The sequence below is a fragment of the Neodiprion fabricii genome, chromosome 1 (genome assembly GCF_021155785.1).
Source record: "Neodiprion fabricii isolate iyNeoFabr1 chromosome 1, iyNeoFabr1.1, whole genome shotgun sequence".
In the NCBI taxonomy this organism is placed as follows: Eukaryota; Metazoa; Arthropoda; class Insecta; order Hymenoptera; family Diprionidae; genus Neodiprion; species Neodiprion fabricii.
In genome coordinates, this window is record NC_060239.1 from 11,646,422 (window position 1) to 11,669,457 (window position 23,036).

General features: G+C 36.1%; 3 protein-coding genes and 1 non-coding gene across 7 annotated transcripts; 3 read left to right on the forward strand and 1 right to left on the reverse strand.

Annotated features, from left to right (window-relative positions):
• Positions 1-1,727: 1,727 nt before the first annotated feature.
• On the forward strand, positions 1,728-13,706 carry LOC124187714 (RIB43A-like with coiled-coils protein 2). The gene is made up of 7 exons (XM_046579778.1): positions 1,728-1,850; positions 6,502-6,642; positions 10,394-10,557; positions 10,692-10,932; positions 11,830-12,057; positions 12,853-12,959; positions 13,350-13,706. The coding sequence occupies exons 1-7, from the start codon at positions 1,728-1,730 to the stop codon at positions 13,489-13,491; spliced, it is 1,146 nt and encodes a 381-aa protein (XP_046435734.1). The 3' UTR covers positions 13,492-13,706.
• A 4,088-nt stretch (positions 13,707-17,794) lies between these two features.
• Positions 17,795-20,837, forward strand: LOC124186712 (sodium channel and clathrin linker 1-like). 2 transcript variants are annotated; one of them, XM_046578666.1, is made up of 6 exons: positions 17,795-18,000; positions 18,085-18,163; positions 18,243-19,747; positions 19,914-20,042; positions 20,235-20,396; positions 20,499-20,837. In XM_046578666.1, exons 1-6 carry the CDS (start codon positions 17,966-17,968, stop codon positions 20,524-20,526), a joined length of 1,938 nt encoding a protein of 645 aa, XP_046434622.1. In that variant the 5' UTR covers positions 17,795-17,965; the 3' UTR covers positions 20,527-20,837. The 2 variants fall into 2 exon arrangements, with proteins under 2 accessions (XP_046434622.1, XP_046434707.1); XM_046578751.1 differs by having other exon boundaries at positions 18,243-19,474.
• Positions 20,464-23,004, reverse strand: LOC124187801 (vacuolar-sorting protein SNF8). Of its 3 annotated transcripts, none has more exons than XM_046579995.1 (2): positions 22,901-23,004; positions 20,464-21,647 (listed from the first exon to the last, which is right to left on the reverse strand). In XM_046579995.1, exon 2 carries the CDS (start codon positions 21,620-21,622, stop codon positions 20,867-20,869), a length of 756 nt encoding a protein of 251 aa, XP_046435951.1. In that variant the 5' UTR covers positions 21,623-21,647; positions 22,901-23,004; the 3' UTR covers positions 20,464-20,866. The 3 variants fall into 3 exon arrangements, with proteins under 3 accessions (XP_046435951.1, XP_046435945.1, XP_046435952.1); XM_046579989.1 differs by lacking the exon at positions 22,901-23,004 and adding an exon at positions 22,194-22,412; XM_046579996.1 differs by lacking the exon at positions 22,901-23,004 and adding an exon at positions 21,703-21,990.
• Trnaq-cug lies at positions 22,428-22,499 on the forward strand. The gene has a single exon. It is a non-coding gene; the product is annotated as a tRNA-Gln (tRNA).
• Positions 23,005-23,036: the final 32 nt, after the last annotated feature.

Below are 23,036 nucleotides of genomic sequence, written 5' to 3' on the forward strand. Positions count from 1 at the left end.
GAACCTGTATACTACATATACGAGTATATATTCGTTTGTGTTGCACAGATATGCGTGATACGTCCGTGTGACGTACACATTTCAGCTGACCTAATAACCACGCAGCCTCCTAGCTATTTTACTATTTTTGTCAATGGCAGTTGCCACTACGCAGTGGCGAATAGTGACAAAGAACAAAGAAATTCATTCAAAATTCAATGCGGTCTAGCTCAGAAATTGCTCTATGCATTTGCCACGGTGTAAAAAAATTATTATCAATAGTAAAAATTAGTTCTAATGCCAAAAAAATTAATATCGAGACAATGTTTTTCATCGATCTTTTGGATACTTTTTTTCACATTTTGTCAGATACTGGGATTGTTACTTACGTACTAGTTACGGTAAACTTTGGTCAGTTTTTTTAAGGCTTACAAACCAAAACAATCGGGCAAATTCTTTCGTTTTGAATGATAGACTGTTTGAAAATATTCTAGTTTTTTATAAACCTTCGAATATACAATTATAACTATGGCGTAATATCCAATATGTATATTAACTTTGGATAGAAAAATGGTAAAGAAATTGATTTGTAAATGCGGTTGCGTTTTAGGAAAATCTTTCCAATTATAGCGATAGAACGGAATTTCAGATGGGATAATTTTGGAATATCAAAATGAAAAAAGTACAAATTCACTGAAAACTGTTTACCTAAAAATATGTTTTGTATAACATTCTTTATTCTGAGCATTATTTATTGAAAGAATTGATATGAGCGTATTTTTGATAATATTAGGTTGAAATGTGCATTTATAGCGAGATATCGATAACACAACTAGTTTGAATTTCGCTATTAGGCGATTCTTTCATTTTCTTAATCTTCAATATTCAAAACTTAGAATATTCAGATTTTTCAATGGGGCTTAAAGCAAAAAGTATTTTCAGCTTTCTAGCCATTGAGCATCTTCGATGTATTTGCAAAAAAGATTCATAGAAGATTATAATAAGCAAAATTTTTATAATTTCATTGCAGACGAAAGAAGCTCATATTCGAAATAAAATAGGAAAAAAATAACGATGCACCTGTATTATAAATAAATAATTGAATCTATCGAATTAAACCGTTCGATTTTTCGTACATCATAGTGTACAATTTTGATTTTCGTTTTTTACGATTTTCTCGAGTTATACTGCGTATTAAATAATTGTCAAGTACGTGAAACAGAAGTAAATTTTCCGACAAATCGATTGCCGGTATTTATTTTGTTGATTTATTCTCGCTTTGCGAAAAAAGGCAAATTTTTTTTTTAATAATTCGGTATCCGAAACATGTCCAATACATCTCAAAATTGTCCAAAAACTGTTTCTTCGCTCAAATAAAGGCATCAAGTGTTAATATCTTAATTCAAAAGTGAACGGGTAAAAAAACATCCAAGCTGTTGATCGCACCATTCGGCTTATCAAGTCTACAGAGAATTACCCAAAACTAATTATTAAAAAAGTTACGCACCAAACTGTGACCATTGACCGGTTGGCGGTAAATAGGAGGGTTGCCCTGCCAACCAGATCCGGGGGTGCCGAGTCAAACTTTCCATGACAACCCGGTTATATTTGCGGGCATTTGGACAAAGGAAAATGACCAAAGACTCCGAGACTTCCCTGACAGCGTGTCGCGGTTTAATTTTTCCTCCCGTTTCGCGGCTTTCTATCAATCACAAAAATCCTTAAATCGCTTCAACTTTGCCCGCAACATGCTCAAGTTCCAGCTTGCAACGCCGCAGGATCTCAGGGCTGCTGCAAAAGTCGAGCACAAGCGGCAGATCGAGGAGGCGAGGAAATCCCGCATATTCAACCCTCGATCCAGGCGCATTGGGGTGAGTTCAGATCGTCGGACCCTGTTTCGTTCTCACTGAAGAACTAGACACGTGATTTTTACAATTTTTCATTCGTGATTATCCGCCGACGTCTCATTTTCAGGACCAGTGTTTCACGTTTTTTACAATTCGTGTAAAACTTTGTTAATGCTTGAACAAATTTAAACGCATTACCGATTGGTGATGTATCGTAGATTTTTACGGTTGCGTTGGATTTTTGCGTCTACCGTTCATTGTACGGTCCATTTTAAGAATAACTTCGATCTTACTTTCGTGATTGGTAAAAATATTGGTCATCTTACAGTAAGACTGCTCTGCAAGATTGAGATTCATTTTTAATCTTATATCGTACGTAATTCAAGTGTATTTTAGGTGATTAACAAGTTTCGCTAATGAAAAGCTTAAGAGTTTTCGGTCTTTTACGCTGAGAAAGACTTCATTTGTTATAGTAACTAGAAAAATTCAGTAAAACAGGTATCGTTAAAAAAAAACTGTTTAAATATTGTTGTGATTACGAAAAACGAGGTACACGCAACCATTTTGCTCTATTGTCGATATTTTTTTTAAATTATATAATAATAATGTTAAATAAGGCTTTAACATTAATTTATTGTTGCACAAGCATTAAATTTTCGCAACAGTTACACGAAAATCTAGTGATCGTAATGAGAAAGAATAGTAACGGATACTAGACTTTCTGGTAACAGCTACAAAACTAATTTTCATTTTGTACCTAAAACTATATTTTGCGGTTGTGGTGAAAAATGAAAATAGTTAAAGACTGAGCGGTAACCGGAATTAAAAGTTTCTTTCAACGTATAACCCTAGAACACTTGTACGGGGTTGTAAACGACTCCGGCCGACTTTTAACCCTCGCTCCTAAATCAATTGCGATTATTAGCTAGGAACCGTGACCATAATTCAGTTTTACTTCTATTTCACTATATGGCCGTTTATGTTTCGTGGCGGTAGGTGAATTTTACTTTTCTTACTTAAATTATGATATTTTGATTTTTTATTACGTATTTTAATTTTAACATACTTCATATACTGAAGCAATTTTCATTGTGGAATCGGACGCTTTGTAAAAATTGTATGTGATATTTTTACGCAGAAAATGGCTTAAATTCGAAATCAGGTCCGAAATTTGGAAATCGGTTCATTACAAAAAAAAGATATACGATTTTGTGCGAAAAATTACGTTTTTGCGGTTTATTAGTTCTTTTTAGTAGTGAATTGAATTTTTGCACCAACTAAAATTTAATGAAACTAAATTTGCTCTTCACCCATCGTTTCCTTATTGAAAAACGAAAACATTTATTGCTTAACCGAGTCCCATTATTACTTTTAGAACGATTTTGCGAACACGAATCGTGTGGGGTATGAGCTAAAAATTAAAATAAGAGATGTGTTTTAAGGAATAAAAATCTTTCAATCTCTCAAAGGTCAATGAAAGGCCTTAAATAATTTTTGAATGAGTAGATTAATCATAAAATGACAAGAGACCTTTTTTTAGACAGCGTTTAATACCCTAAAAAAATAGTTTCTAGTTTTATCAGTACACTATGGCGTTGGCGAGTTATAAAATTCCAAAGTTTGAAAAAAAAAAAAAAAAAATGTCCTACGATATTTAAATGGGAAATAGGAAAATCGCGTCGACGCATCTCTCAATATTAATATTAAGAACACAAACTTTGACAGCAATTTTTTTCTTGTCGCAATTTGGAACAATTTTTGTGTCTTGAATATTGAAAAAAATGAGTAAATTTTTTTTGACACACTCTAGTGTTCACGGATAAAATTAGATGTGCACCGCGAGCCCACGCTGAGGTCGGAATTCTATTTTAAGCCGTGCCTCTACGTCAGGTACGTATGTATAGGCAGGTTTTCCTGAACCTCGAAAAAGGTAATCGCACACGCAGCCCTTGGCGTCCGAGGCTTGAAACCTGGCTGCATAAAACGCGTCGATACGAACGCGCCCACGTCGCGTGAGCGTAACTCGTTACTCAGGTGTTGATGCGGTATAGCTGATGGTGCATGTGCCTACAAACTCGAGGAATAGCGGCGTAGGAGCAACGCGGGATTAAAAAAACTTACTGTCATCATCGAAAATACGCTGATAAACTGCTGACTTTGCCTTGGCCTGCAATGGAACGAGCGCCTTAAAAGTTTATGGGACTTACTCGAAGACAGGAGGAAAATACCCTGAAACTAAAACGCGTTTCATGGATCTTTTATGTTACATTTTGCGTAAGGATTACGTATTTTTTTTTTTTTTTTTTTACATTTTGCTTGATAAATTTATTGTTGAACTATAACGATTGTACAGTAATGTTCATTAATGGACAAATCAAAATTGGAACCAGTTTCCTTTCCAAGCAAATTTTATGTTTCAACGACCAGCGGCGCAAGTGACGGGAGAAACAAACGATGCGTTGATCGTAGACACATAAAATTTCCATAGAAAAAAAAGCTTATCTCACTTTTGATAGCCAGCCACTCGGAATCCATAAATAAACATTATTCTACATATGTATTGCAGAATTTTTTTTCACCAATCGTCAAGCTCGTGAAGAAATCTGTTGCAGACGATTTCAGGCTACACTGTGGGTCCCATATTTCCCTAAAAGTACATACCATCTTTTTTTCCTTCCCTTATAACCACTGTGATACTGAAGGTTTCCCCTAAATGTACCCTAAAGCAGTCAGTTTTTCGTCAAAACTCCCCTATTTGAATCAGTTGGTTGGTTTTTTCTTTTATAAACTAAAATGGACTGAAAAAATCAATTTGATCGTTGAGAACAATGTTTATATTTGCAACTAAACGTGCAACAAAATGATTCCGTAAAAATTATGATTTTATAAAATATAATAAAGTTTTGAGATTCGGTGTATTTCTTTTTTTCTTTTTTTTTTTTGTATCTATGTCAAGCTGGAAGTTTTAGTTGATGAAAACAAAAAGAATCAAGTAAAATGTAATACTTCAATATATTTTACATTAGAAATTTCTTTTAATCCCCCCTAATATTACCCGAAAATTTTTGTATTTGCATGGGATTTTTTTTTCTCTGCAATATGAACATGTTTTTGGGGTGCAATCGACGAAATTCCACAACGAGCAAAATTACGGACATCCTAGTGTTTATCTAATTTTGCTCTATTTGGTCGGAACAGTGGAAAAATATTGAAATCCTAATACTTACCCATTTTTACAAAGCTTTGTCCGAAGGGTGTTTCAGCGAAGTGGTTGGAGTGCCGATATCATTCGAAGCCATTTCGTAATCTCCAAAACCAAACTGAAATTGGTAAATGTTAAAATAAAATTCTGTATTAGTAATCATCAAGGCAATGATTGGTAGTCACGAGAAATAATTTAGGATTACAGGAATCTCTTCGTAATCTTAAAAAATCACGTATAATCAAAGTAAAATTTATCTATCAAGTCATTTCTTGTAATCACTCTATAAAATGTAAGTAATCACGAAACACGTAACCGTAGTATCAATTTTTGTTCGATGAAACACCCCTTACCTTTGCTTAAGTTCCCCTAAAGTTACTTTACCTGAGCACTACGAAACCTGCGATTTGTATAAAGAATTAAAGAATAACAGATAAAATGACGTTAAACTCAGACACAAACAACCTTCTCAAACAAATTTCAAATCGTTAAGTTACAAAGTTCAGGGCAGTGATCACATAGATATGTATATTATACGACCAGGAAGTGAGTCTATGATTTTTGAGGTAACGCCAGAAATGTGAAAGGTTGCGTGACGGGTTGACAAATATTCACAAAGGTCTGACCTCTTCTCATTCTGCAGAATTGTGTAAAAAAAAAAAAAAAACATTTCAATTCCAACACACACTTCACTCTTTTCCTCCCTCTACGATATTTCCTCTGAAACTATTTTCCTCATTTCTCTTGCATAACTATCACCGTGTGAATTAAACTCCGATGCGTTACGGGAAATCGTTGCGTGATAGAATCTCTCTCGAGTTGGTATTGCAAAGGCTGATGCATATTTCTTGTCTTGAGCACGACTGAAAATACTCCTGCGCTCTTGATTGATAACACGTGAGTGTTGGAACTATAGACGTGACGATAAATGTATGGACGCGTGTACGTACGTGGGTACAAGAGTACAGGAAGTCGACTGTTGGGCTGCTTCATGTTCGGCGCCAGGAAATACGTAAGCGTAACATCAACCGAGTTAACAAGTATGTTGGTACGAATTGATATACCTACTCGATTCTCGCTTCGAGAAGGTGGAAGTCCTTTCGCATTTTAAGGAATAAATTTGGTTTTAGCACAATTGTAAACAATTCCCTCGGCAAATGCTTAAACCGACATGTATTTGTTATTCAATCTGTCAATTATATTATACTAACTAGAATTCGCAACCTCGTATAGACTAGGACTGTGCGATGAATAGATTAATCAACAGCTTCGGTTAGTCACTCTTTTTTTTCCATACCAAACAAGTCATCGGTGAAGCATCAAATCTCGAAACAGGTGTTTTGAACAGTAAAATTAACATCGGCGTTAAATTGTTTGTTGCACGTATATTTCTTTCACATTGCATAAATTTGGAAATTGATGGTGTGGATGCAGAGCGTCGTTTAAAAAAGTTCATTCTTATTTGCGTTGCAGATAGATAAGGAATTCCTGGACAAACAGGTAGAGGAGAAAAAACAGCTGGCTCAGCTCGAGAAGGAGAAAGAATACCGGATGGACGAGCAACTAGTGCGTAGCAGCCGATTGGCGATGATGTTGGAAAAACGAGAGGAAGAGGTACGATACCTGATAATTAATAAACATTAAGTTGGCCCGACTATTTCACGCGTATACCGGGACAATTTCTTGAAACTTGAAAATCAACCGCGCATGCGCCAAATAATTCAATCTCATTGGTCGGCGAAATCTTCCCGCAGCGATATTTTCGTCTGCGATGCACGCGGGCCAACTTACACAAAATGTGTAAGTTTGAATTTTCAAAGAGCATTAACATTAAATGCCGACCGTTCTATGAAGAATCAACTCTCCGACCCAACAACAAATGCTTTCCAAACCTTTCCGAGTCCCTTGCTCAATTACTTGAGATTCTAACCTCGAAAATTCGCATCAACCACATCGCCGGCAGAAACAGTTTGACAGCTGAAACTCGGGATGGCCAGCCTGCGCGAACAGCCGATAAAACTCGCGCATGCGCGGTTGATTTTCAAGTTTCAAGAGATTGTCCCGGTATTGCCATAGTTGATCCGATCACGTTACCAGTTTCTAATTGAATAAATAGTCATGTCTCTGAAATAACGCAGATCACAATTCACTGCACTTGGCTATAGTTTAAATGTAAAAATAACCAGTAGAAAGTTATTTCCATTATTTACACAAGTCTGTTTTTTCCGCAAACTTCCTTTCGCCGTTTTAAGCTCACTCGCGGGGCTTTCTGTAGAAGCTTGACGGCCTTTCGACATGAACTTGTCACCATGCAATAATTTCTTCCCAACGCAGACGCGTATACACGCACCCATTATTATATGTGAGCCCAGTAATGCCGCACCACCGGAAGTTTCTCATCCGAGATCACCGCATGACTCCTTGAACGGACGTATGATCGCATTCGTGTCTCTTCTGCGGTGGCTAACGACAATCCAAGAAACGATCTTGCTGAAATATCCGTCACTAGAGGATGCTACCGAGGATTACGTGACGTTCGGATTAGAGTAGATCAGCATGAGTTCACTTTTATAAATAGGCCAATTACAATAGGAGTACGTAAATGTTATAGTAGTCAAATCGATTTGAACATCGAATAAAATATTCGAGACTTTGAATTAATTCTAGTCATTCGAATGGTTCAAAGGCGTCAAATAATGCGGTTCCTATCTTGAATTCTCCGTGTTTTTCTGATTCGAAAATACTTGGACGAACGTAAAATGTAACCGTGAAAATTTTTTTGGACAGGAAATTGAATGTGATTTTGGAAATGAGACTAGTAAATGTTGAGTTAACAGATCAGCAAATTGGAACGGTTGCCAAACTCCAGAATGAATCGAAACTGTAAAGAGTCGCCTTAGGAAAAAAATTACTTAAAAATTGCGTATTCTAACTGATAAATTTCAGTAACCTCGCGATCATTTTTTTAATAAATTCCATTTTTCAGGCTGTATCGACATCAGACCAAGATTTTGATTGTTTGGAATTCATTTTCGTTAATTTTTTAATCGTAATTTATGATATTTACACTCATACAAACATCGAGTACTTATGAAGACATTTTTTACCATAAAAGTCAATGTTCAAATAACTGTAACTGAAATCTATTTGCAGAAATATTTTCTTTTGATAAAAAATTGCAGTTTTTAGGATGCAAGCTTTCTTCAGGCAAATTATCATCAATTAAAGCTTGAGGTGTTTTCTTAAATCGGAGAAATTATCACTTTCAAAAAATGAAGAAAACTATCGAATTTCAAACAGGCTTCGAAGACACGAGGTGCAAGGTATATTCGGTAAAATAATTACCTGAATTGCGTGCGTTGTAGCTACTTTCAGCTTATATTTAGGGTATTTTTAGGCTGCTCGATAAGGTTTCCTCGTGACAGGTAAACTTGAAAGGAAGTAGCCCGACGGATCTACACAGCCTTGTATTAAGAGGGTATCGAACCTGATACTGGCACCATTTGTAGCCACTACCAGGTATCATCGGATAGAAAAGTTACGGGATATAAAATATGGATTCCGTTCTCATTGAAAGTTTTGCCATTTTTTCTTGCCTTTTATTGCAGATAAACTTTCAAAGAAATTTACCCCCACGCGTGATATTCATTACGAAACTTCAAAACGATAGATATTAAAACTTGCAAGCTGAAAATGATAAAAAGTGTAACATTTGTACAAGTGTATAAACTGATGATTTAACGATTGGCCTAATGAATGTTCTATCATTTTCTCGAGTATTAGAAGTAGTAGCCAAATACAGAGATTGATTTCGTGATTAGACGTTTACTTCAGTGGTTATAATAGGAGTCTGATTAAAAAATATCGCGTGCCTAATGGCTAAGGTCGTAACCACCAGAAATAAGATTATAGTCGCAAAAGTAGCGTATTGTTTTTTGTTTTTTTTTTTTTCACCATATTCTCTGAAAATGATCCAAACGTATAATTCAATTAAAATCAAGCGCTCGAAAATATAAAGGCAGAAGGCTATATGGTAGGCATGTACAATCTTTTTTCAGCAATAAGTAATAATAAGTATACATAAAAAAAAATCAAAACAGAAGATCGTAACTAATTTTTTTTTCTTTTTTGCAAAGATAAAACCAAAAGGTAGTCATTGCAATTTCTTCATTTTTTTTTGCTTTAAAAACTACCGCAGTGCATAAAAAATGAAGACTAATAAAGTTATATACAGTAAGGATGTCGATTTTCTGAACGTCGGCTATCCAAATCGTCAATTATCGTAGCGATAGGAATACCAATAATAATTTGTGGCGGTTACGCCCTTAATCAATTACCACAGTACATCATTCTTTCAATTTTCATCATGACCAGAAGGTCTTATCTATCAGTAAATATGATGTTTTGCTATTAATTAAACTGTTATTCAATTTTAACGTTTCTGACCATATTTTCATGTTTTAAGCTTAGATACAATCGGAAAACAAAAAATATACGCCCTTTTGCCTTTTTCAACAGCGAAAGGTCGTAAGATGACGCTTACGACCTTGCGCCATTAGACACGCGATATAAGAAATATTTCTAAAGAATGCTTCAAACAGTTTTCCCTGCAAAAATTTGATTTTGGTTACTTTTTATCACCTTTGGTGATATAAGAAGAGTATTGGTTTTGGTAGAAAATGACTTTTTCCAACACTCAACGAATCTTTACGTTTTCAAATCTCTAGAATCCGAAAAACAGGTTTTCAGAGAAATGTCGGTCTTTCGGTATGTCCGGCAAACTCTTGCAATAATGTCGGAAACAACGAGATGAAAAAATTTGAATCTTCCAGGATTTTACGATCAAATGATGGACATAAAAAATTGCCGTATCCCGTTTGATTTTTACATCCGGTTCTATCGAAAATGAATCGATTCTCAATGTTGAACCGATAAATCTGTAATTTTCCTTCTTTATCACTTCTTCTGAATTTCTGTAAATTTTCTTATTTTTTCAGAAACTTATGTTTTTTTGCTCATTTTGCTTTCAAAACTCTTTCATTTGGCTGCCAAGCCCTATCAATTTCAGATTTATCACTCGGCCGTTTTCGACATCATCACGCAAATTTGTGGTACAGATCGCCAGAGTCTTTCCTTATGATGTTGATGAAAAGTATAGCGAAAAAACTATTTTTACGGCTTGTTTTTAATGGTGCATTTCCAGAAGTTTTTAAAAAACAGTCAAATTTCACTTCATGTCAAAAATATGTTTTCCATAGCTTGACTTACTGGAATTACAGCATGATTGATACAAAGAGTTTTGAAAATTGTTGCCTATTGTTAACAGCCAAGAGCTAGCTCTTCAACATTTCCTGCTTTTTTTCAGGAAAAGCGAAAAATAAATAAAGAGATCAACACTTTCCGCACTGTTTACCAACGCCCTGAGGATCGCAGAGACTTCGATCTGTACGATCCCGACATTTTAAAAAAGACAATGCCAGCACGGGTCAGAGACGAAGATCCTCGTCTCGGTCTTGCTTCAGCTCAAAAGTAATAATATTCGTCAATCGTTACCTTCTTGGTTCGTCAAGCCGTCCAAGATTCTCCATAATGTATTTTTCACATTTCAACCGCTTCCTGATTTCCGTTGCCTTCCGAATTCACGCTTTTCCATCCTTCAACAGATTCGAGGGTGAGGATGAGAATGCCCAAGCACGAGCAAGAGTTCTGAAGGAACAGATGCAGTCGTGGCTTGAGCAGCAAACCCAGGAGCGACGCAAGGCGGAAAAGGAGCTGAAAGATGCGGATGAAGCTTATCAAAACGCTGTGGTAGCCAGAGACAAACGCGCTGTTATACTCGAGGGAATGGAGCATGAATGTCGCCGAAAATTGAACGAAACAACAGCAAAATTCAATAAAGCTCTCGTAAGCTGCCGATGAATTCTTTCAATTTCACTATCATGCAACGGAATAACGCGTATAAGAGTAATAACTCAAAAAAGCTGCAAAAGAAAAATTGGGGGCTATCAAAAATCAAGTGTTTGAATTTCTTACAGTTAATTCACCGTCACGTAAATTATTAAAATTAATTCATATGGAATATATTAACTACGACTTAATGCGAGGAACGGGATTTAAAAGAAGCAGAGAAATGACTCAAACAGTGGTATAATACGGAAAGTTCTACGGACAGATTCCGATACCGACAGCTTACCGACATTTTAGCCGCTTCACAGCTCAGACACAAACCCTTTAATCGGATGGGTGTTTATCCGCACTTTGTTTGACTTTATCGATCATCGGGAAGGAATGAAAATGTCAACTCTTCGAAAACAAATGATCTGACGGGAGTTAGGTTGGGATCTATAATTCATGTCCGTTCAGTTACAATTTGAACAATAAATTGTCTTTTAATACATCACAGAAGAAAGAAAGATAAAAAAGACTTTCTGCACGACAAACATAACAGTTTTGCACAAAAGAATCGTATTAAGAGATTAACTTCACCTTCCGCAGTGTGTCAAAAATTTATTTCCTCGTGTCCATATACCATACAATTAATATATCACATTTATTTCCTCGTCATTGACACAGATTTTCCAGGGTTAAATAAAACTTACGGTCCTGCGGTCTACTTTTGCAAAATTTCAATGCCAAACTGCAGTTGAGTAGATCGCTGTAACAGTTCGCTGAATAAATAACTCAATTCAGCCTCTATGCGAGTAAAATGAATGCGCGTAATAACTTAATTGGCTGTAAGAGTGAGAGTAGAAAAAGCGACGTCGCGAAGTTGCGGGATTGATTTAATTGGCTGTCCTGCAGGCGGAGGAGCAGGAGTACCGCAGAAGACGCGCCGCGGTCCAAGATGAGGAAGATAAGATGGCAGAAATCTACAACCATGTAACCGGAGATTTCCTGACCGAGGCACCGGAACAAGCGGCGAGTAACAGAGGGCCGGACAAGCCGCTGGCTAGTCGGTACAAGGGCATGTCAGCTGCTGAACTCAAGGCATTCAGGGACGTTCAAGCAATTCAGATGGAAGAGATTACGGTAAGTGACTTTCGCCATATTTGTACAGCCACAATCGCACTGCGCAATGGTTTATTTCACCTGACGAGCAAGGCTTCCATACGCAGAGTTGACACAAAGTGATGATATTACGTCTTTTGTCACGGCCGTTCCTTGCGGCTCTTGTGTCCTTAGCCCGCGAATACGAGCGGACTTTATACCGTCCATGGTGTGATGTACGATTTTGCCTCGCATTACACCTACGCATGATGGAGAGGAGAACCCGAGCAACTCGCAGAGCCGCTGATGCAGATCTGCGCAGTCGCTCGGGTATCAAACCGGACGAACTTGCATTTTCATGGACAATTATATGCCCGAGTCGTGTTAAACTGACAAGATTTTCAGACTCCAGTATTAGCTGCAACGCGGAAAAGAGACGGCAAAATCTCACCAAAATCTTCCGATTCCACTTTTTCATATGATACCGCAAAATAATTGCTCATTTTTTCAATTATACCCAACATTTTTCAAAATCCATATCGAAATCGAAAAAATATATATATATATATATATACTCGCATTAGTTTCACGGTCTGATTGCAGCTGCATGATATTCAATAACAACAATAATAGAAACGAAAACATTACAACAACGTAATAAACTTTTTCCAAAACAAAACCAGACCAAACGAAATTCTGATGTTGTCTGAAAAGGAGGAGTTTACCATTTCTATATTGAATTGCACTGGATCCAATATTCAAAGATAAACTTTGAAGTGATCATATTTTTTCAAAAAAGTGTACCGAAATTAAATTCGAGATTTGAACATGTCGCAGAAAATGAGACACGCGGAGAAATGCAGGGACCAAGAATGGGACAAACAAATGTCGGGGAATGCTCACGCTGCAGTAGCATTTGAGCGAGAACTGGAACGCAAGAAGAGGTGACGAGCCTTACTCTTATGATATTTATAAATATGTTGTGTAAAGACAACCGAACACCTCTGGTTAATCTCGAATTCGTGTGGTATTTACAATTTCAATAAACAATGGCTTATTCAGTTTATAACTCAATTCTACTATTTTTACATAGCATGAATATATGTTGAAATAAGGCACAATTGTTTATTATATGTGATAATTTGACATAAATTGGTTTTCTATGAATTGAAAAGCTGGGTAAAAACTATTCAGGTGATTTGTAGATAATTCATTTACAAACAAAATAAGGTACGATTGATTGAAATTGTGTATGCTGTACAGTTTTTTCATTGAAAAAGATGGCGTTCGCATTTTTCCTACGATTAAATTGCATTCTGCATTGGCATTTATAGACAAATCAGCAAGCAAGTGGCGGAAGAAAATCTCCAGCTTGCCGAAGCTCAGAAATCCCATCAAGACTACCTGAACCGCGTTGTTTACAAGAACAAACCCACAGCAGCATTTTTTGAACAATTCAACAAAGGAACTCGTTAGATCTTCGATAATGACTGATATATGCAAATTTATAATTTCCTTGCAGGTCGTTGAGACTCAAGTTTTTTACCACTGTATTTTGCTAGTATAATGTTTTTACTACTTATCGTATCCGCAGCTCTGTGTGCCTGTACAATGTCAATGTAGTGAATAAAGAAGCAAATGAAGATGTAATTTTAAAAGATGTGTCAAACACAGAGCGTGTACAATGTGCAAATTAGGTGTAATAAACGAATCGTATCAACTATGCATTCGTGATAGCAAAATTTTCATTTAATTCATTACTGGTGTGATTAAGAAGTACTTGTTCCATGATTTGCGGTTTGACTGAACTTTTGCACATAGAAAAAGTAATTACGATGTGTAAATATTGCCATGGTAATTGGTATAATGTGCGAGATACAATTATTTTTGATTCCTTTCTAACCAGAGAAATCAAACTTTTTGTATCTCTATTTAATCTCAGTAAACAATTATCTGCCAATTGAAAAATAAATAATTCATTCGAATCTAATAAATTCCCATCGATCATACTTGGCGTGTTCTAGAATCAACTAAGCTTTTCTTACGTCGAATAAATGATACTTGATCCAACCAATCCAATTACAAAAGTTTACTTGCGATATCAGATGAGTCATCGTTTGCTCGCATCAAATAAATCTTTTTTAGTGTGTATAAATATCACCGCAGAAATAATATCAGTTCAAGTATTTAAAAAGCAGCGTGTTAGCACCAAGATCAAATTGTATTATATGATCACATTTCAAATTCCAGGATCAATTTCAGCAGGTAGGTTGATGGGAAAGTTCTGACTTACACAAATGACTTGCTGCTTTATTGTGAACGGCGTTGGCCAATTCCAATATGAGGTGTCGTATAATTCGACATGAGACGTATACGACTTGTTCGATCTTTCTCATACACGAAGCATAAATGCAAAGGATGACAAAAAACTTGTGAGAATTGTTATAATCCGTACAATATTTCAACACCCATTCTCTCTTAAGCGATAACACGACTCTAGGATTTTGGTAAATTTGATTTTTTTAAATTTCGTTCAACAATACTTCACGGTCATAAAAACAATATCCAGTTAGTCCGATAGTGAAAAAAAAGTTGCTAAAAGGTTCAATTCTCGATTTTGTCAGAGTGCCTCGAACCGCGCACTGAGTGCTTATAAACTTTAGGGAATAGTCTATAGGTAATAAATTTTTATTTTTTTTTACACCAAGTCTTATACCTTGCGAAAAATCCGTCCTCCCGCGAAGGAGTTCTAAAGAAAAAGGGATTTGAAAGATTGGCTTCGTCGTCGCCATTTTGCATCACAATGATGACCAAAAATTTCTTTTTTTTATACTTCAAAACGTGTTTTCCTTTTTTCCTTTTCCCACACTCCCAAAATAAATCGTCAATGTTAGGCCTTTTTCGTCCGTTAGAGTGGTGTTACCACTTAACGTGAATTCATTTTATTGTTAGTTTGACGGAGTGAAAAAGGCATACAAGGCGAAGAAACGCTCTACGCACAAATGCCTGTTATAACGTCCGAGGGCCCAATTCTTATCCCAATTACTGGCGAACTTATTTATCGAATAATAAAAATAAACGAAGTAACATACGAGAAAACTGACCGGTCCGCGGTCATCCTGCGAATGCGTGATGTTATCGGTTCGACCGTGCCTGAATTGTTTTCGCAAATTATGTTTACCACAGTCGCGTTAGGTATTTCGAGTTTGAGCACGATCTGGCATACTCTGATCGAGTGTTTCTGAGAAGCAGAATGAATATTCATTGAAACGTTTACAGCTCGAACTCGCTTCTGCATCACGAGCCCATCCGAAACCCTTGAAAATTAATCGAGTGTTTTGCTTTCTGATAAAATTTAATATCACGAGTCAAGACCAAACGGTATTTCGGTTGACGCTTATCTTTATTGCTGGTATCCACAACGAGGAAGTTAGGGCGATATTATAACGCGTCATGTAAAAAAAAAAAATGTATATTAGATGCAAGGTATGGTCGATATGGAACATTTCAAAGATGAGAAGCATGTCCAGGGTGTCTAGTTTTTTTCAGGAACAAATGAGGATTTTTCATGACTCTTTTAACGCTGCAGTACTACATTCCAAACTTTAGCATTACGTGCGCGATTAATATAACAGTATGTTGCGTACATGTAAGGAGGAAAAAAAATCACAATCTATACAAGATTCAGATTAACAAAAGAATAAAAAAATGTAAACGAGTATCAAAACTCTGCATATTACTGAAATCTGAGTTACCAATTAACTTAAAAATAAATTTTTCAGGTGCATTAGTAAAATTTCATGACATTTCAAGACATTTTCAGGTTTTTTCAGATCGTCAGGCACCCCGCATGTCCTATTGCGCAAAAAATCGTTGTTGCTAAACAGAATATTCCTCCATAACTAACTTAAAATACCCATTAGGTATTCACATTTGCATTTTTGTCACAAGTCACAAAGCTCACGCTATATGTGGTGGTATCAACGCGAATGACTTATCATTTCCACACTCCGCAAACTGCGTTACAAGTTATGTAAACATGTCTTGACTCTGTCACGCAATGAAACCATCAATATTTACAGGAGTGTAATATAAGCATGCCAAGTTATTCCAAAATATCTACGGAGAAACCATAATTGCTAAACATTTTAATTAACGGCGTAAATAATACGGACGAAACAAGTAGTATTTAATATTTATGCGTGTTGAATTCTTGAAGGTTCGTAAGATTCTCAACTTGAGTAGAATTAAATACGTTACTATTTTACTGGAACAGACTAGTAGTTGTTTATCAATTGATAACAAATCGGGCTGTAATATAATGTTATTGTGAACTAGTTTTCGTTCGTAGATCTTGAATTGTGAGAATTCTTAAAATCGATTTCAAGTGTATGTTCGAAATTTTCAACTACGCATGATTGTTCAAAACTGAGAGAAGTTATATTTCATTGTTAAACTCGATAGCATATAGCATTCGAATCAATGCATCAATATTTTTGTTTTAACTAAAAAGTGGTTCTTCTGAGTGAGAAATTGTTCGAATCAAATAGACTGAAAGTCAAAAAAATTATTTGCTTCATTAGATAACTTTTTTTTTCTCAGTCTGCGCTACTCCTTTTATTGTATACTACGCTTTCCTCTCAACACGAAATATTGCGGTCCAAACTATGCAAAGTCTCAGCGCCAACTGAACGAAATCTTATTACCACCTTGAATATAGTGTCAACTGTTGAAAATAATTAAATTCGTGATAGATAGGTAAAGTGTCGTCGCATTAGCCTGATGCGACGATTTATTGTACAGGGCGTGGCAATTTTCCAAATTTCTTACCAAGTTACTTACATAATACGTCAATAAAAGAGAAATCCATTTGATAAAAAACATGGGATATACTGTAATCAATTCAAAAATATACTTTTTATACACAAGACCGTGACTAAACAAAGGTTGGCAAACTGTCACTAAACATCACTAATCTAAATATGATATTTATGAGCCCGTGTGTTCGGCGAAAAAAAATATTAACACTAAATTTTAACCGCATGTAGCCTGTCAGAAAGAATGTTGAAGAAATCACGTCATTATAATAATTTTTTTTATCAAAAAATTCGTCCAATTCATCCTATTTCGATGAACAACAGCCTATTTTATTCGTCAATCAATTCGCTACAAATCAATTTGGAAAAATTCTTCATCTTGAGCTTGTCGGTTGGTTGAAAACATTCAATATCTTGTACATTGTGATTCGATATAGATAATAAACTTTTGATTTAGTAATAAATAAATCGCAGACTTAATTTTTACCCAAAATTTAATTCCGAAAATTAATGGAGGATTAATTAACAAAAAATAACAAAAAATAAGCAAAAGGCAAAGAGAATCAGTTAAAATTTTGCATTCTTAATTTTTTCCTCGAGTTGCCGGAACTTCTTTTAATAACATGTAACGATATTAGCTTCAGTGATATTTTGTGAATTTATGTTTCATCACGTTTCTATTTCAACGTTTTCTGGACCTAACTTTTTGAATTTGCAGAATGATTTCCGTCGAAAATTCCAAGATTTTAAGCATGTTTTTTTGTGAACAATATAAAAATATTCAATTCAACGCATGAGTAGTTGTAAGAACATATAAAATTAGGAAACCCTGACAAATGTCTCCATGAAAATGGTCAGGAATGAATAAACAAGTTGATTCGATTTTTAGCAGCCGTTTTTTGAATTTGAATAATTCTTTCTCAAACGCAGCGCCACTATGCGCGGCATATAGAAATTAAATATGTAAATAAACACTTAGTGGATTGTTTTGTGTATCGTCAAAATTCATGCCTATGTAATGTTTGTTTGTAAATCGATCCGTCTGTGAATTTCTTTGAAAAACAAATCACATTTAACTGTCCAAAATTCAACGCTATTCAACAGTAACGTATGTCGCGTATACTTAAAGAAAAATGGAATTTGAACAAGGATTACCGTTGGAGAACACGTGAGTTTGAGGTTATGTTCTGTCGTGTCAACTCGTTTCTATTTTATTTCTATCAAATTCATGGTATGATTATTTTTTTGACAGCGAAAAAGAGGGAAGCACGATCATCAAGGAATACGTTATTACGGTAGAAAATTTAAAACAAGAATTGCAGAACTGTAAGGTAAGATGTTTCCCTCTTCGTTGCAGCTATATCGTTGCAAGTTTCGCCAGATTCTAATTCCAATCTTTTTCTTTTCAAGGTTGAGCAGGCCACTCTTCGCTCCCAGCTTGGAAATATTCAAGAAAGTAACAAGGCAACTGCAGCAACTGTTCGAGACACATTTTCAAAAAGTCAAATAAATGACAATGGCGTCGAGTCGCCGAGCACCAAAGAAATGATATCAAATTTACAAAAACGGATTACGATTGTACAGATGGAAAAAGAATCCGTGTTTCAATTGTGGCAAATGGCTTTGAAGGCCATAGATATATTAGAGGAGGAGTTAAGAGGGTTTCATCGGGATGGCAAGGGAACAAAATTTTACGAAGAGCAAATGAATGGCGTAAGGGAGACTTACTCGGATGCGATTAAAGCGCTTGAGGCAAAGCTTGTGCAAGCCAGGGAAAATTTCATCAAACAGCAAACGCTCTGGGAAACTAGTAAAGATAAAATCAATGTACTAACTACAGAGAAAGACGAACTTCTAAGGCAGTTTTTGAATTTGCAAAAAGATTCTCAGGAGAAAGATTTAGCTGCGCAACAGCGTATAGAAACTTTGAAAGCGGAATTGACTTTGTCAAAGTCGGAGGTACGGAGGGTCACCGAATCGCAAATCAAACTGGAGGCAAAGTTGAGAGAAGCACAGCAGTTTATAGCGACTGTTGTTGCCAAGGATAATGAGGCAAAGAGTAAGGTTTCCGAGGCAATAGAATTGGTCGAGTCTGCAGTTAAGGAAAAAGAACTTGCATTGCAAAGAGAAGCACGGGCTGTGGAAGAAAGATTAGCGTTGGAAAATAACGTACCTAAGATTGTTGAAGAGTACAAAACATCGTTGGAAACGGAAACTTCGAAACTGAAAGAAGCCTACGAAAGGAATATTAAAAAGTATGCACTGGATATGAAAGAACTGAAAGTAGAACTTCAGCAAAAGTCAACATTGCTGGACAGAGCACAAAGGGAATCCAGACTGGTAGAAGAAGAATTAAATAAAGTGCGACTCGGTTCCGATGACTTTCTTCACCATTCAAACGCAAAGTTTCTTGCATTGCAACAACAACTACAAGATGCCGAGTTCAAGCTGCAAGTTAACGAAGAGACTTGTAGGAAAAAATACACTCTAAAGATTCAACAACTCGAACAACATGTTACAGAATTGGAGGAAAAGTTGGTTGCCACTGGTGACCAGTTAAAACGCATGCAGAAACAAAGTTGCAGAGAAATGGAGGAACGAGTTCGCGAAGCAGACGAACGGACCAAGGAGGCTGTAGAGAGGTATGCAAATTTAGAGAGGAGGTTGGCACGAACCATTGATGAGAGAGAGAGTGTGACGGTTGAGCTACGCTTGCTGCAAGGGAATTTTGACCGCGATATCAAGCGAAAAGATCAAGAAAGGAGGTTTTTGGAAAATAGAGTCAGAGAGTTGCAGGAGGATGTACGAGCTGCGGCTAGCTCCATGGAGCAAACAGCTGCGCACGGAGACTCGCTTGCTCGTCAGATAAATATTCTGGAATTAGAGCTGAAGAAAAAAGCTGGAATAGAAAAATTGTACGTTTCATTGGGATGCAATTTAAATATGGATTTCGCTAATTCGTTGTTGCGTGTAAAAAACCGTTCGTGATTTCTAAGACTAATACGTACTTTGAGAAAAGAACGAGTCAAAAATTGCTTCAATGCACTTTTTGTACAATCTTCAGGATATTCATTTTTACAGGGTCAGTGATACTGAGCATCGTTGCAAAACGGAACTAATAGAGAAGATGAAGATATTGCAAGAAAAATGTGATAGAAGAACCAAAGAATTAACTCAGCATGTAGAGACCCATCAGAAGTTAAGCAATAAGTATGTGAATCAAATATACTGTATAATATAGAAGCATGATTTGGGTACTTGTTACAGATTTTCGTTATACTTCCTTATATTCTCGAGACTAAAAATTAAAAAAAAATAAGATGCAAATTACCAGTGTGTTTTTTCACAAAGATAGACTAACGATGAAATAATTGCATTATTTTAATGAAAATTAAATTTTAGGTGGAAAGAAGAAGCAAAACGACTTACGTCCAGTTTTCGGAAACGACTAAAGGAACTTCGTGCAAAAGTCATTGCCCTTCAGAAGGAGAATGAAGAATTGAACAAGGAACTTCTAGCTTCTCGGTACCAACTTGCAGAATTCAGAGAAAGAATGATTCATAGGTACCAGCATTAATTTTAACCGTCCTTCATGCTTAGGATAAGGAAAGAATTTTCACATTCTTGTACATTGAATTTAAGCTGTTGTATTACTTTTAATTACAGGTATGATCAAGGCGATACACCGAGGTGACGACTTTCAAGTATTTTGGTACTTAACACAATGTGGCCATTAGTAGATGTATATAATTCAATGATACAAAATCTAATTTATTTTCAATACACATTCCAGTACTTTTTCCAAAGCGATACTCATTTTCACCTAGCCTTGACCTCAACATTGTTTACGCGTTTCACGGCGCTTCTCAACTCTCGTAACTGAACGGAGTGTTACATTTCATACGTCAGTTGCAAAGTTCTCTATTTACATTCCACATACAAGTCATCACGAATGACCGTGCGTGTTGATTTACAGTGTGATAAAAACAAGCCCTAAGTTTACGAGAAAATATTGAGAAATCAGAGACTTCGAACTACGTTGAGGATTGAATACAAGCATTAAATAAACTGGGAAACCAGTAAAGAGGCTCAGACGCACCCTGGTGATCAAACCATGCGAGTCCCTCTTTCACCATATGATCTAAAGCCTTCTGTGCCCTCTGTCGTTCCCATCGTAATTCTTTTTCCAATAGCGACCGGGAGACGTGAGCGTTTCCCGATATTGAAGCTTGTTGGAGAACAGCGGTATGATCCATGCTCAGTTCTCCTGGGATTGATTGAACCAAGTATTTTCCTCTGCCAATCGGAACTATCGAAAATCCATTTCCAAATATTCTGAGTTTCTTTGCAGCTGCGAGCAAATCTTCATTAGATATTTCTTGGTGCTCTTTGCGCCTTCCTCTGGCCTGGACCAATCTCTCTCGCAACTCGTCCAGTAAAATCAAACCCCCGTTTTTATAGTTCGTTGCTAGGCATACCTCAACAATTTGCACAGCAATTTCGTAATAAAAGTCGCCAATTCCAAGAACAGACCAAAATCCCTTCCCAGATGCTAAAGGATCAACTCCGATGGAAGCACACATCTCCGTGAACTGACGTCGGAACTGGGGATTCTTTTTTATTTCATTTTTATGCTTTGAAGCAAACTCTTCTAGGTTTACTCTGAAGACTTCCAGCTGCTTAGTCATCTGTTCCAACTGGTTTTCCTGAATTTCCGTCCCCTTATCTTTGTATTTTTCTTGTTCAAGTTTTTGTTTGTGAATCGCACCTACTCCTGCCTTTCGCCGCATATTTTGATCGTTGGAGGATACTAGCCTGAAAATCAATGTCCATTATTCCAGGAATAGCATTTTCTCAACTAACGGTTTACCTATTGCTCCACTTCAAACCTACAAAACGCTGTATAGATGCCAATTTTATTGATATAAGCAAATGACAAATTAGTTCTTGATCGAAGTTTCATGGCATGTTACTTGAATTTGGCACAGTAGAAAGACTGCCAAGATATTTACACACTATTTATGCAAATACATTGAAAGATGAAAATAAATGTAATAAATCGGATAATGAGAGATGTCTAATACATTTTCTTATATTTAACTCTTGGCTCAGGGACAAAACAGAGGCAAGCACAAATATTCCTATGCATAATGTGTGAAGTAAAATAATTCAACAAATTGAACTAAAGATTAGAGACTTGTTGAAGTAAATAATATATCATGCATAACAAGTTATAAAAATAGCAGCGCATAACGATTCAATCGACAAAAGAATATAAAATAATTACGTCCAAGGGCGCTGAATCAATGAAATAAATGATATTCAACATCAATAATACATTGATCGAATTGTAAAAAGTACCTTCAATTATCAAATAATTCCTCTATGTATGATTTCTCCAAAATGTCTGCCTTCGTTTCACTCGATAAATAGAATTACTCTCGTGGTTTCTAAAAACCAACTGGTTGTAAAGGTTATGTATTTCTGTCAGATACGTTGTACGGATATGTTGGTAATCACATTCAGGTTTGAAGCAACGACTACGCAAATCCTGATTTAATATTATATATTATTTTTAGGAAATCGTAGTCACGGGGTTCCATGGTGTAATGGTTAGCACTCTGGACTCTGAATCCAGCGATCCGAGTTCAAATCTCGGTGGGACCTAATATTTTTATTTATTCAAGTCCATGAAGTCATGATGGAAAGTATTTTTACCACTTGTTTCAAATCTATTTTTTAAGTATTACGAGAATTTTTCAACATACTACAGTACGGTTCTCTACTTGCTCTGATAGTATGCAGATATGTCTCCAAAACCTAAAACGTCGACTGAAGAATATACCTTAGACTAATTATTGCGAGATATTGTGTATTATTATTGTTAGAAACTCACTGTGACTCGAAAACTCACTGTGCTCAGATTTTTGTCCAACTTTGATTAATTTTTCACACTTTTATCTTCCATATTGAATCCGCTATCTTGAATTTTCAAATTCTGATTTTAGATTTGTAACTCACTACCCCAGAAATCCTAAAGAATTATATTGTTATAAAAGTTGACTCACAATCAGAGCAATAATGTGTGACTCAAAGGGTTAGGAAAAATCCGTCTGATAGTTAATTAAACAAAACGAAAAATAAATTGGTGTGATACGAAATAGTCGTACATACTACGCACGATCAACACATGTTCTTCGGGAA